Source organism: Odontesthes bonariensis, chromosome 11 (assembly GCF_027942865.1).
Source record: "Odontesthes bonariensis isolate fOdoBon6 chromosome 11, fOdoBon6.hap1, whole genome shotgun sequence".
Lineage (NCBI taxonomy): Eukaryota > Metazoa > Chordata > Actinopteri > Atheriniformes > Atherinopsidae > Odontesthes > Odontesthes bonariensis.
The window spans coordinates 12118012-12132272 of record NC_134516.1 but is presented as its reverse complement, the minus strand read 5'-3'; the positions used below and the strand labels follow the sequence as shown (position 1 = coordinate 12132272).

The following is a 14261-nucleotide window of genomic DNA, read 5'->3' as shown; positions in this document are numbered from 1 at the left end:
AATGCTTCGTTCGCAGTAAAGATAAAGGCTCTTACTGCTGGAGTATATCTGAAGGAAAATACCTTCACCATCTCTCCCCGAAGGAGAAAGGACTCAGAGAGAGCAAGCTAAGTGACGGTGGTGTTTGGATTAAAGCGCTCCACATGCCCAGATGTTGAAGGGCTCTAATGTATGTAGCGGTCACAGAAAAAGACTCTAAATGATCACCAAGAGAAAAATACCGAAATAAAGACGCTCGTCAGTTGACGGGCAACGCTGTCAGTGTTCCAATAGCTACCTTTAGTCTTTGTTACATCTTTGAATGTCTTAAAAATGAAGCCGCACACCGAGATAGAAGTAACCCACTTATGTGTGAATTTCCTTTGCCTTTAAAAATATTTTTAGTGCAACTCTGCCCCTTTTGTGCTTGTGACCCGCTTTGTTAAAAAATGACTAAATGACTTTTTTCGTTTTTTTCAAATCTCTCTTTTGCGACTAGAAAATGTGTCGGATTTAAAGTGCAGTGCTGTGACATTTGAAACCACCTCTTATTTATTTTATAGTTTGCTTCCAAGGGGCCCAGACTCCCTTATAATCTTCTGAAGTGGTCTTGAGTAATAGGCTCTCTTAAGGTCTCTCAAAGTTTTTCTTCAATGCCGGCCGTCTTTTATTTGGCTGCTGTTGACATTGGCCGAGGAAGCTGGACAAGTAGGGGACAAAAGAAGTGTCAGGCCCTAAAAAACTATCCACAGTAGACGAAGAGTATCTAAAAGTGATGTCCTTAAGTAATGAATAAAAAGAATCTGTCCATTCAATTGATCTGCTGCTCACTGAAGCAATAATCTTCATGGAAGGGTGGCTGTCAGGAAGCCATTCTTAAGGAAGGGAAACAAACAGAGAGAAATGGCTGAGCTATGCCAAATGACACAAGAAGTGGACTGGAAATCAGTGCCTGCAGGTCTTATGGAGGGATGAATCCTCCCCAAAGCCCGGACCTCAACATTATTGAAGTCGCATGGGATCATCTAGACAGAAAACGGAACAAGAAGCAGCCAGCATCCAAATAGCAGCTTTGGAATAACTTTCAAGAAGCCTAGAAAACTATGTTGAGAAATAAAAGTTTACTTCCTAAATATCCACCTGTAAGCTCGTTAGAACTGTACAAACTCTTACTTTCGCCTTGTGTACTGTACTTCCAACATATCCCAGCATGCTGCACCTATTTCCCATTTTCCATTTTCCCATAAAGAAAAAAAAGGTAGGCTCGGGACTTAAAACGTAAAAAGGCATGAAAGGCCTTTTCAGGAATATTGTGGCTTTGTTTGTCTCTTACAGAGAGGAAAGTACCCAACAGTAATGGTGACAACAAATACAAGAGAGAAAGAGTGATAAAATGTCCAAAGTAAATGTAAATAAATTGTCACATCGTTGAAAATCGATGGGCAAGTTATCAATGTATCAGCCTCGTTCCTCGATACTGGTGGCACATCTTGAAAGCAACTTCCATTGTGGCACTAAAAACGTTACACTTTAAACATCTTTAAATAAGTGGGATGACTTTGCCTGTAATATGTGATTAACGGTCTTGTAATTTCTCTCCATCGAGCAATCTGGATGATGAAGGAAGCGAGTGGATGAGATGGAGAAAAAGGAAAAAACAGACGGGAGGGCGTCCCAGTGGGCCTTTTTGTTGGGCAGTGATTTAGAGATTTTCAGACTCTTGTCCTTCTCTGTGTCTTTGTCTATGTGTTGGTCTGTGTGCGTGAAGAGAGAGTAATTGAGCCTTCCCTCATCCAATATTTACCCACCAAACTGGAGCAATCATGCGAATTATGTTTACTGGAAACAAAGTGTCTTTCTTCCTCTTTATCTTCTTTTTCTTCCCCCACTTTCCCCATTCCTCCCTCCTTCCATCCCTCTCCTGGCAACTAGATACCATATCAAGATCCTGGCCAGGAGCTAATCACACACACACACACCACATACACACTCGCAGAGAAACCAGGCCCATCTGTATTGATGATTGCCTAATTTAGATCTCTTTATTGGAATGATTTACGATGGCCAGACAAATCTGGGCATCTGGACCCAAGTGTGTGTCAGTGTGAGTCTGTGTTGTTTGTCCAGTTGAGCTGACACCCAGCCGGGCACGCAATATCGTTCCTGCTTTGCTTCATCCTTTCTGATTGTGTTTCCCTACCTCTTTGCGAGTCAGCGGTGTCCTTTCCGTAGTCTTACTTCAGCACTTTGAGTTGTCTCCCTGCTGCAGTGATAACACATCACCCAGAAACATTAAAAAAAAAAAAAAAAAAACACACCGATCATCATACTGAGCAAGACAGTGACACAAAGACATTCTGACCGGGACAATTCTAGGTCAAGGTCTTTGAGCTTGTGCAAAGGCTGTGCGAGGCGATTTTTATTTCACAGCTCTTTGCATTTCCGGATTATCAATCACAAACACATAGAATCGGTTTAAGGACAGTTGAAATGGGTTTTAGAGAAAGATAATGTTTCACCAGATCCCCTGTATTTTCAGTTGTTATAGTGGCTACAGGCTCAGGTTACTAACAATAGTTGAAAAGGCCAAAAATCTTCATGTTAATGTCTGTGAGGAGATATATTAAAAAGAAGCTTGATCAAGAAATTAAATTTTTTTAAAAAAAAGGAATTTTTAATCTACTTCTAAGATTTGAACACCAAAAAAAGATGAGGGGTGTATGCCAGGAGGCAGGGGAAGTCTCAAAGGCACATTCATCTTCAAGATCAAGCTCAGGTTTCAACTTTTATTCGTCCCAGTGGGCAGTTTCACAGCAACCATTAACCAGGATCTCGACTACGGGGCTTTCTCTGTGTGCTGCACCCTTTTAAAGATTACAGGAATATATTTTAGGCACCGGCTGAGGTCTAATGACTAGGATCAATTTAGTTTGGAGGTTTTTTTTCTCTCTATTTTGTTAAAAGGCAAAAAAAAAAATCTGTTCAATGTACCGGTAAGTAGGCAATTCCTTCTAACTACTGATAAAATATCACACGAGTATTGCTAAAAAAAAATAAAGTTGAGCAGAAACAGTCAGATGATGCGACTGTTTAACTGTCAGGTTAGCTACCGCCTGTGCAAGAACTGCAAATATTTGATCAAAAGTTATATTTGTGTCTTAATCTCTGTGATATCTTGAGTTTTTCAATTGAGGGGTTTTTTTTTCCGAGGAAAAGAAATTACCTTTGGAACATTTTTCTACAATGGCTTTGACGCTGGAATGAATTGTGCGAATCTGTAAAATCTGTCAATGGGAAGGTTGTTTTACGTGTAGGAGCAGCGAATTAAGCTTTCCAAATCCCAAAAGAAATTAATGGAATGAGGCCACAAATCAAGACGAGGTGAAGAAGAAATATTCCTCGTGGGAAGTGAGGAGGGAGAAGTTTAAACCATTCCTTCCCTTGATCATCACTGGGAATGTGGAATCACTCGCTGATAGAATGGACCAGCTCGGAGCACTGTGCTGTCTGATTTGTTAAAAAAAATACAGTATTATGCATTTCACTGAGATATGGCAGCAGTGCCATGTTTTGCAAAAATACAGCAAAATATTGTGCTTGCTAACAACAGATGGCATAATCCTGGAAATACTGAGAAGATGCATCTCGGCTCGCTTAGTCGTTGCCAGCCTACAAACAACACCACGATCCATTCGTGGAGATCTTAGCTTTAATTTTACCAACAGTTTTTCCTATTATTATTTTTCCTCAGTAATTTACACTGCAGTAGTACAATTTCCCTTTGAAAAGTCATACAGTGCATTTCAATTCAACTTGAATTAACACAGGACTCTCAGGAAGTTATATCCTTTTGTGCTTGATAAAGCAAGGTGCTGCAGGGCGTAATGTTTTCTTTTGCAATCTCTCGCGGAATTAGTATCGAGATACATCGTAAACAACCACATCATTCCATACTATTAACAGTATTTCAGTAAACTGCTGGAACGTCTCACTGTCTTCATTCAACTGAAAGAGGTCAGAGATAGTACTGCTGTCAGTAAATCCTATTGACTTAATGCCGTGAACATTATCTTCGCATGGACTGTTTAAAAAGAATAACTATTATTCTAATGTCCATCATTATTTTGAGACTGGTCAGCACAGAACATTGCAAGGACTGCCTCTCTTAACAATTGCGGGATAAGGAGACAGAGTTCCCTCCGCTTTAGAGAAGTTCATTAAAAAATTCAAGTCAAATATGAAGAGAAGACGAAGTGAATTTGACCTTCAGGGTTAACTGAAGCAAAAACAAGAGGAAGAAAAAAAAACACCACTGAGGGGGACAAATTAAGAAGAGAAGTATTTGGAAAAATGAAAACCCTGAAGTGCAAATTTGAGGTATCCTTGTTTCATCTCAGCTTCTTCGTGTAGAGAATGCAGACAGATTGCGTCTACTGTTAAGCATCGTTTTTAATGGTGCAGTCACGCTCGTGCTAGTTAATGGTGGGGTATGAGATTTTTATCATATTGTCTAAAAACCTCCTCACAACCCCATTGCACCCACTAAAATAGAATGTTTGGGGGAAAAAAATTATATTTTAGTCCATTGTAGAGGGTGTAGCAAGAGGAAATGTCTGACCAATAGAAGTAATGATGAGAGTTACTTCTATTGGAGTCTGACATGCCAATCAACCGTCAGCCCCCCTCACCCCTCCCCCCTGCGCGTTCACAGACTCGTGACTTGTTCATGTGTTTTGAAGGCGTGGTTTCGAGGGGTGGGCTGAAGGGAGAGGCAAGGTTGTGTATTTTCAAAAATATAGCTTGCAGGAACCGTTTTTCCAAGATCTCATACCCCACCTTTAATTCGGAATCCAAGACACTTTTTACCATATGACATTCAGCACCAGCGCACTAGCCCTTCTTAGATGTACCATCATTTGTTTTTCCATTGGAGCGATGATCCAAAGTGCACCTCTAAGCTACACTGGAAAAAATCTAAATCTTACCAAGTACATTTGTCTCATTGAGTATCTCATTACACTTGATATCAGACACAACTGCCTAACAAGTACCATTTCAGCAAGATATAGGGACTTGTTTTAATACAATACCTCTGGAATATCTTGTTAGGTGAAAAAGTCTTGAAAACATCTTGTTTTGAGTCATATTTCACATGAAACAAGCTTTTGTTTTCATTTGAAGAGGTTTTTAAGCTAATTTCAAGATCACTTTTATCTCAAAAGTCCCAAATATCACATCTTATATCAAGAAATCTTGACAAGGCGATTTTCACTAGTTCCATTGGCATATTTTTTTGCTTATTTCAAGCAAAAACGTCTTGTATTTGTTGTTTTTTTTACTTATTTTTGGAGGGGCATTTTTTCCAGTGTACTGCTTGAGAGGGATGGAGTGCTGCATCTGGCCTGCATCACAGGGTGAGGTAAAAAGCAGCCAATAAGTGCCGAGACCATATGGAAACTCCTTCAAAGCTGTCGGGACAGAGTTCCGATTGAATCCGAACTTTGTGAATCCAAATAAGAACACAGCGATCTGAAAGAGTAGCCGAGCGCAGTGCCGTTTTTTTGTTTTTTTTTTTACTTTGGTGCTTATAGTCGTCACCTGGAAAGTTAAACGTGGTTGTTTGAGAGAGGATGTCTGCCGTGTTTGTACAGTAGTGTCTACTCTAAGACAATGACATAGGGCCTCGTTGAAATAACAGCAGTCTTCGGGGACCAGCTAAAAAGAGAGAAAGAATAGACAGAGTATACGAGAGTCCGGGGAATCATTTAGGTTGTGTCGAGTACGTGTGTGCGTGCGTGAGTGGAGCAATTCATCCGTTCTGGTGGCGGCTAACCTTGCCGTGTCCTGCCATGTGCGACGGGGGTTACACCCAGACAACCGTCCGCTGTCCTCTGCACGCGTGTGAGTTTGTTTGGGTGTAAAAGGTAGATGTATTTAGTCAGGGAGAGTCATCAGTATGTGTGTGTGCGTAAGTGTATGTTTGCGCTTCTGTATGTAAGAAAAAAAAAGAGAGAGAGAGAGAGACGGGGAGGAAGAAGGTAGAAAATCGTAGTCAGGTTATTTGGTGTCTTTGGGTGATCTTGCCCCGGGAGAAGGGCAGAATAAAGCGTGAAAAACGTGTGGAATGCGCGCGTATGCCATTGTTCTACTGTCAAACATTGCTATGAACACACATGCTGCATCACAAACCCACACACACACACTAATAAGCACACACAAAGCCTTTTGATGACAATATATTTATGACTGTATCATTAGGGCAATTGGATCCCCGCAATCCCTTCCTTCTTGCCTACACACATAAACACAGTCTGACAGATTACAGGCAGCTGTTCACCTGCCGTCGTCAAAGAGTGTGTCATCTGTCGTCACGATTAATTCTGTGTGCGCATAAGGAACCGTGACACCAAATAGACATAAGCAGCCAGGAGCTGTTAAGAAAAGGGAAGTGCATTTAAGGGAAGTTCTGAAGAACCCTGTTCCAGGAATAGTAATAAATGGACACCTGAAACACACATGTACACTTAATTCCTTATCACTTTCAGTCACGCAGACAGTTACCATCTAAACACCCGATCCCTGTTAAGGAGTTTTAATTCTGTTTATATTCTGTGTCGGCTCTCTTGTCGGGACCCTTTTATCCACGTTTATCCACAAACAGGCTAGCAATTCATAATGGTACGGTGTTGCCATATGGCAACATACACATTTTAACATTTTCTATTATTTAATGATCAAGTACAGTGCAATAAACTACAGAATAATGAACTTAACTCACCTTTTATTGAAATTTTTACCAGTATTTTTTGTACCATTTTTACCTAAATGTCACTTTTTTGGCTGTTTTTGAGGAGTCAAATGTTGAGGCTCCTCCCTGTGAAGATGTCTACAGAAAAGGGGTTCAAAATGGCCTCCAGAAAGTCATGTGACAGATTTAAACACTGTTATTGGTTCACTTAGAACCCCACCTCTCTTTTAATGCATTGCATCATAACTGGGTATGTATTGTCTATGTGTAGAAGGCTTAAAATGGGTTTGTTGCCAAATGGCAACGTCGTACCGTAGAGGGTTAATTGCATTTGTTTTCCCATACTTCACGTCTTTTGCAAGATTTCACATGTGAATTTACACGTTGGGAGTTTCTGGGTAAGGCTTACTCGCAGAGCAATGTCATTCAATGGACACCGAAATTAGATGAGGTGAGCTGAAAAGAAGAAAAATAAAACACACACACACAAAAAAAAAAAGAAACTGTCAGCCTTCATTAAATGAGCCATTTGTTTGTAAAATACCAAGAAATGAGATGATCCATTTCCATTTCATGCTTCAGTATCTTTAAAAAAAAAAAAAAAAAAGTCCAAATATGGGTTTCCGTTTGCACAGTCGTACAATTCAGTTTCATACACATGTGCTGTAATTCATGGTAGGAAAGTGTTGCTCTGTTTCGCTCCAGGGGAACACCCTAACGCAGTCTCGGAGTGGCAGATACCGACAGATTAAAAACCCCTACGCATCTCTCACAACGTGCTGTGTTGGACCTGACTGAATGCATGTTGCGGCTATCGCAGCAGCCAGGTTCCAGCATCTGGCGGAAAGGCTTCCCGGCACAGTGGAAGATGTGACTGCCCGTGCTTTTAGAATTAGACAATACACACAAACTATGACTGTGGCTGTAACTGTGTTGGTGTTTCAAGCTTAATTTGAGCCTAACTAAAGGTTTCTGATATCAAAAGTGTTTGCGCATACAGAAGCAACTAAATTCTCCATAATACTGAACAAATAGCTAAGTTTAGGACAAAAAAGGGGAAGGTGGGAGGAGGAAAGTTCCTCTGCCAGCTATCAAAGCATTAATGTCACCTTTTTTCTCTTTGCCCATTCCCTTTTTCCTCCTCCTTCAGGTTCCTGAGCGATTTCTGGAGGTGGCCCAGGTGACTCTCCGAGAGTTCTTCAATGCCATCGTTGCTGGAAAGGATGCGGACCCATCCTGGAAGAAGGCCATCTACAAGGTGATTTGCAAACTGGACAGCGAGGTTCCTGAGGTTTTCAAATCCCCCAACTGTCTCCAAGAGCTCCTCCATGACTGACTAGGACATGTAAAGAAACGGGAGAAGGGGGTAAACCCCCAAGGACTGTAAGGAGACTGTGAAGGTGGCTTCAAAGGTGCAGAGACAGACCAAACTGAGGTCTGGATTGAGGTCGAATGAAATGGGTTTGAGGGTGTTATATGACGAGGTCTTGATAAGTTTTCATCTTTTAAAGACAACACTGCCCCCTCGACAAGTTTTACAATGAAATGATTTTCCTCTTCGACGAGACAAAGGGCTCCGACTCAGAGTCCGATGATGTGCAAATTGATTCATTAGTTGGGACTTTTATGAATTAAAAAGCAAAACGGTGGGGAATGAAACCTACTTGCACTTACAGAAAGGTTCCTCCTTGCCGAAAACCGGCTTTCTGTCTCCTCTTCGACATTCTCAAGGAGAAGAAAGTGCGCGGAGGATGGCGGATGCGTCTTCAACCCCTGTGACTTGTGGTCGGGAGAGAACTTGAAATAAAGAAGATAATATATAAAATGTTTTTATTGTGAATGTTTTTAAGTTACCTGGACATTTTTTGGGAAAAAAAAAAAGTGATGTTTCTGTATTTTTCTCCTTTGTATAAGCTTACATCTTATCTTCTACGGACCCTCAAAACCCCCCAGATACACCCCCCCACACACACACACACACTTATACTATTGAATAGGAAAGCACAGTAGCATTCCCTCATACTGACCTAAACCAGGAAAGCTGGAAAAAAGAGAAACTTGTGTATTCCCATTCATTTTCCCTCCTATTTTTTACTTCACTCTCCTCATACTGTACCGAGATGGTCTGTTTTAACTGTGTGCCTCCTAATCCTCCTCCTGACCCACCCCTCCTTGGCTTCCCATCTAGTCTCTTGCATCCAGAGCGTCAAAGGCAAATATTCGCCATTAGATTTGTCGAACTTCTCTAATATTAAGGTGGCATGTCCATCTAATCTGTATACTTAGAAAAGTTGTCGGTGAAAGGTTTATTTTCGAAATTAGCAGTGATCTTCAGTTGTGAGTTAGCATGCCACTCAGATTTATTGTATAATTTTAGATCACTACCGGTCACTTGAGGCAAATACTAGTGTTTAAATCTGCAAACGGCCTCTGTTCATTCCGTTGCATACAACAACCCCCCCCCGACGCTCCACCGTTACCAACACACAATGATGATCTCATCATTTCAACTGAATTTCCCTGATTAAAATCCTACGTTTTTGAGAAAATACTTGCATCTTCTCTCAGATAAAATCCATTAAATGTACAATTAAAGCGACAGTAAAATGTTTGGCTTTTTTTTTTCTAATCAGAGAACCCCATAACTTCACTTTCCGAGGTCAGATCAATCTCATCTCATCACACCACACATGCTGTTTGCTCTGTATTTAGCCCGGAGCCCCCTGAAAATAAAACGTTAAATTGCAGTCAGATTAAGCATAATGGAAATATTGATGATGGTTGTCCAGAAGCAATACATTATCATAAGCATCCCAGCTTTGAGGATATTTTTGCAGCATTTATGGCATCTATTTAAAAAAAATGTTTTTTTTTAAATCAACAACTGGATGAAGCATAACCTTAGCACATCAGGAACTTCAGTGCAATGTTGTAATGTACAACAGCTGGCCAGTACAGAGGATTACACTATTCCACAAATGTTTATGTCTTTACGATCTCTGAGAAGATGTTCTTTTTTGTTCATCTACCACTTCTGCGTCAGAGAATATCCAAGTTTTTTTTTTTTTTAGAACTTCACAATTTCTAAAATGTGTTAATCTCCCTTGCCACGTTGTGTATCTTCTGTATTTAAAAAAAAAAATACTTACAATGACCTTTAAAAGCCATTGTAACAACTTTTCTGCTATATTTAAGACCCCTTCGCTTTTTCTAATTTGAAAAATGTATAAATGTGTTACACGTTAAGCAGGACTTTTCTACGGAAGCCGAGAGCGGCCATGGATTTTTTTTTTGTTATCTCGTGATAATGAATCATTATTTCTAAGTTGTGGAAAAAAAACGACTTATTATTCTGTTATGTCGATACAACAAAGATCGTTTTCTCGTGATCGTTAATTTCAACCTACAAGAGCGGCCACGAACGGCTTCCGTAGCCACTGGCTGTAGCTGTAGCCTACCGGTAAGTTACACTTTACGTAAGTTTGTGTACGTGACTGGGTTTGTTTAGGGGCTACCGGTTAGCAGAAGTACGGAAGCCGATCGTGGCAGCTCTTGTATGTTGAAATCAAGACGAACACATTATAAATTAATTCGTTATCACGAGAAAACGATCTTTTTTATATCGAGATAACGGAATAATAAGTTGTTTTTTTGTTTTTTCTTCACAACTTAATAATAAGTCGTTATCAGGAAATAACAGGGCATAAAAAATAATTAAAAAAATTCCATGGCCGTTCTCGGCTTCCGTACTTTTCCTCTGGTGGACTGACATCAATGATACAGCCTTAGAAATGCTGTGTTTGGCCGTTTCTTTACACCCATTTGTTTTGTTTTTTTCTAATTTACAAATTGTGATTGTAATATTTTCAAAATAAAGCACTGGTGTATAACATACTGGCAAAAAAAATAATGTTGACTGCGCCTGGAGCAATTTTGGCATTATTGCGCCTTTCATTTTATTTTTTGTTACAGACTTCAGTTGTCTCTTCGGTCTCACAGAGGCTTGAAATGACTTCACATCATTGTTTTGGTTAATTTTCGATGTAACGTGGGCTTTCTGAAGTCACTTTAGCATAAAAAAACTGCGCTTAATTTACACCAATAACGTACACGGGATTTCAACACTCGTAACTCTTTTCATTCTTGGAACCTTCGAGTACTGAAAAATGATCAATAACAGCTAAGCTAAATATTTCTCTGTGCTACTTATTGGCCGTGAGAGGCAGCATCACCAGCCATGTGGTGTGTTAAGGTTTTTACAGCAGAAAAAAAAACTGAAAAAGACAACAACAAAATGCTGACTTTTGTAGTTTGTATAGATGTAATAATTACTCTGATATTGTTATTTATAACAGAAATAATTATTCCTATTAATGTTATTCTGATGATGATCATTAATGCTTGAAACAGATTTGACCAGTGGTTTACTCATTGTTTATCCATCACTGCAACGTGAAATAAATTATTCTTTGAAAAAAAAAAAGAGAAAAAAAATAAATAAATAGAGGTGACCGGGTTGTTTCAAATGTATGCAATTGTACTTTTCTCTCCGGTGCAGAAGAGGTGCACGGGGCGTTGACCGTGTGTGCCCACACACATCAACTAACTCACCATCACGCCAAGCTGTAACTAGGCAACATGATGGCCACTTTTACTCCATCCATTGCCTCTCCCTCTCTGGATTCTGTCGAGGGGACATGTGATCCCTTGTTGTTGCTGATGAATTGAAAAAGAGGAGCGCTGCGTGATTATTGTCAGCACAAAAGCCTCAAAAAGCTGCTGACGCCTAGATTAGCCAGCACAAAGACGCTGGGACAGACACACACAAAAAGACATAGGTAGAGGCTCACACTCTTAGACAAAAAGACATGGCCTGCCCTCATTGCCCTACAATCCTTCTCCTCTATCCCTCCTTTACTTACCCTCTCCATCACTAATATTACTCCCCCCGTCTCCTTGTTGCTTCCTGCCTCAAAGATTTTATTCTATCTGTCCTCCTCTAACATTACATACCTCTCTAAAACGAACAAACGCATAACTTGTCCCCTTTGTGTTGGCACAAAGACTAACTGGCATCTCATTATGCCAACTATGGTCACTGACATGGGATAAAGTGCCTGTCAAAGGCCAGAAGAGGCCACGAAATGCGGTGTCTTAAGCAAGACTCAACACAGACTTATCAGTGTAACTGGTTTATTTATGTGACAAGATTGTCCAGGGAAACAATGCATTACAGAAAGTTGTCCAGCCACTGGGTCTGAGTCTCCGAAACAGAAGAGAGGCAAGTTACCCATGATAGATGCATAGAAAAAAAGAAATCCAAGAATTGATCCAGAACTAATGTTGCTTGTAGATGGTGTAGAATTACTGGTTGTGATTGATGAGGGTGCTTCGAGGGGAGCCGCTGGTTGTCTTTGACGGGTGCTGGAGTCATAGGAGACTGGATGCAGAAGCTGGTCCTTAAGCGCTGCTCAGCGATGAGGCTGATGCGCAACAGGTGGGGCAGCTGGAGAGCCAGAACCCAAACTCCCACAGCCTGCCCATCCCATCCCAGACTCAGAGGAGGAAAAGCACCTAGAACCACAGACAACTTTCGCAGGACCACGACACAGCCAACTCTTAATACGCCTCTACTTTTCTCTTCTCTCATGGGCCCAATCACACTTCTGCCAGAATTCCTGCAAAAAGAGAAACTGAAGAAGTTTGCAGTTCTGTAAAGTGATTCCTCCTGTGACAATCCAGTGGAAGAGGTCAAAGTGAAAAAAAGCCAAGCAAATGATCAATGAAGTTTGACAGATCACTGAATAAAAGCTTTAAAAACCTTGCTCTCACTTTCCAGTTCAAGTTTGAAAATCTACTGTGACCCTAAAAAAACCTGTGATTGATTTTTCTGCTCCAGCCACAGCAGAAACATGGTGGACCCACTTATGTATATCCAAAGCTTATATGTAATAAGTAATATAAACACTATATATATCATATTCATGCGATTCTACACAAGTGAACATAGTTCTAAGCATGTTCTGAAAGACTGAAAGTAATGCTACATAATTAAAGTTGTGTTGTTTCAGTCTGTTTTTTTATTGGTTTCGTTTGTGTTGGGTATTCAATTCAGTTAAGATGTATTCATATAGCGCCAAACTACAACAAATGTCGTCACACTTTGAAGATGCAATCCAAATCGGGCCAATTAGAATCCAATCCAATCAAATTCATTCAATTCTAAATTAGTCCAATTCATACATACAAAGCCAATTTAAAAAAAAAGTAGACTGGCTAAGGAAACCAACAGATTGCACGGAAACTTCTCTTCGATCCAATCCCCCGTCCTGAGCGTGTACAAGACGACTGTGGAAAGAAAAAACTCCCTTTCAACAGGAAGAAACCTCTGGCAGAAACCGACTCAGGAAGGGTGGCCATCCGCCTCGACCGGCTGGGGTTCGAGAGGACAGAACACTTTTCCTCTAGAATCTTAGATGTATTTGGTTAAATGTCAAACCCAAATATCAGTCCAAAATGTACCCATTAACCAGAGCAGAATTGCCTGTGAAACACTAAGAGGCAGTTTCGACACCGATGCGGTGTCTTAAAGGGATAGTTCGCCTCTTTTGACATGAAGCTGTATGACATCCCATATTAGCAATATCATTTATGAACATTTTCTTACCCCCTGCTGCGTCCTGTGAGCCGAGTTCCAGCTGACTTTTGGCGTCCACGAAGCTAGTCCGGCTAGTTGGCTGGGGCTTGAAAAATAAAGTGTCTTGCTTCTCAAAAAAATATGCGTTCAAAAGAGTAATACATTTGCATCACAAAATCGTTCTCGATGAAAAAGTCAGACCTCACTTCGCTTGGCGCTATTTTTGCCTCCCTTGATATCAATGCGTCAAGCCACCTAGCGATAGCCGCACCTGTTACGGTGTTTACTGCTCGGAAGCAGGAGACTGCTCGGTCTGCTCTTCGATCTGCACAGATTACATTGGACGCATCTACATACCTTAAGTGTTTATTGGAGAAAATAAACTCATATATCAGATATGCATCAACATGTCAGCGGGAGGGGGACCGAGAGTCGTTGTCTTCGGCTTTCATAATTACCATTTTGACAGCAAAAGACGAACAGCACAGTGCAAGACATGCGGCGTCAACATCTCAGACAGCCAGACGACAACTTCGAACTTTGTTTGTCATTTGAAGATCCATTCTGACCAGTGGTTGTCAAATTAGCTAATTTCATCCTGTTAGCCTAGTCAGTAGTTAGCTAACGTTAGCTTGATATGATACGGGGTGGACAGGTTGGACACATTGGCCAATGATGTTTACTGACAGTTACTTATATCTTTGTGTTTTCACTTTATTAAGATCAGATTCTGCGGGTAAAATTGCAATAATAAGGAGACTTGACTTTGACTTGACTTGACCTATTACAGGACTTGACTTGACTTGACTTGCCCAAGAAAAAATTACTTGGGACTTACTTGAGACTTGCACATGTGTGACTTGGTCCCATCTCTAATTAACAGTATCAGGAGTGCAG

The 14261-nt window shown here is 40.6% G+C and overlaps 1 protein-coding gene across 2 annotated transcripts in view; it reads left to right on the top strand.

Moving 5' to 3' along the window:
• LOC142391639 (prospero homeobox protein 1-like) overlaps positions 1 to 10619 on the top strand; it is a 45534-nt gene extending 34915 nt beyond the window's left edge. For both annotated transcript variants that reach the window (XM_075477561.1, XM_075477562.1), the window contains exon 7: positions 7878 to 10619. In XM_075477561.1, coding sequence (XP_075333676.1) covers positions 7878 to 8063 — 186 coding nt within the window. In that variant the 3' untranslated portion in view covers positions 8064 to 10619. The remainder of the gene's footprint in view (positions 1 to 7877) is intronic.
• Positions 10620 to 14261: the final 3642 nt, after the last annotated feature.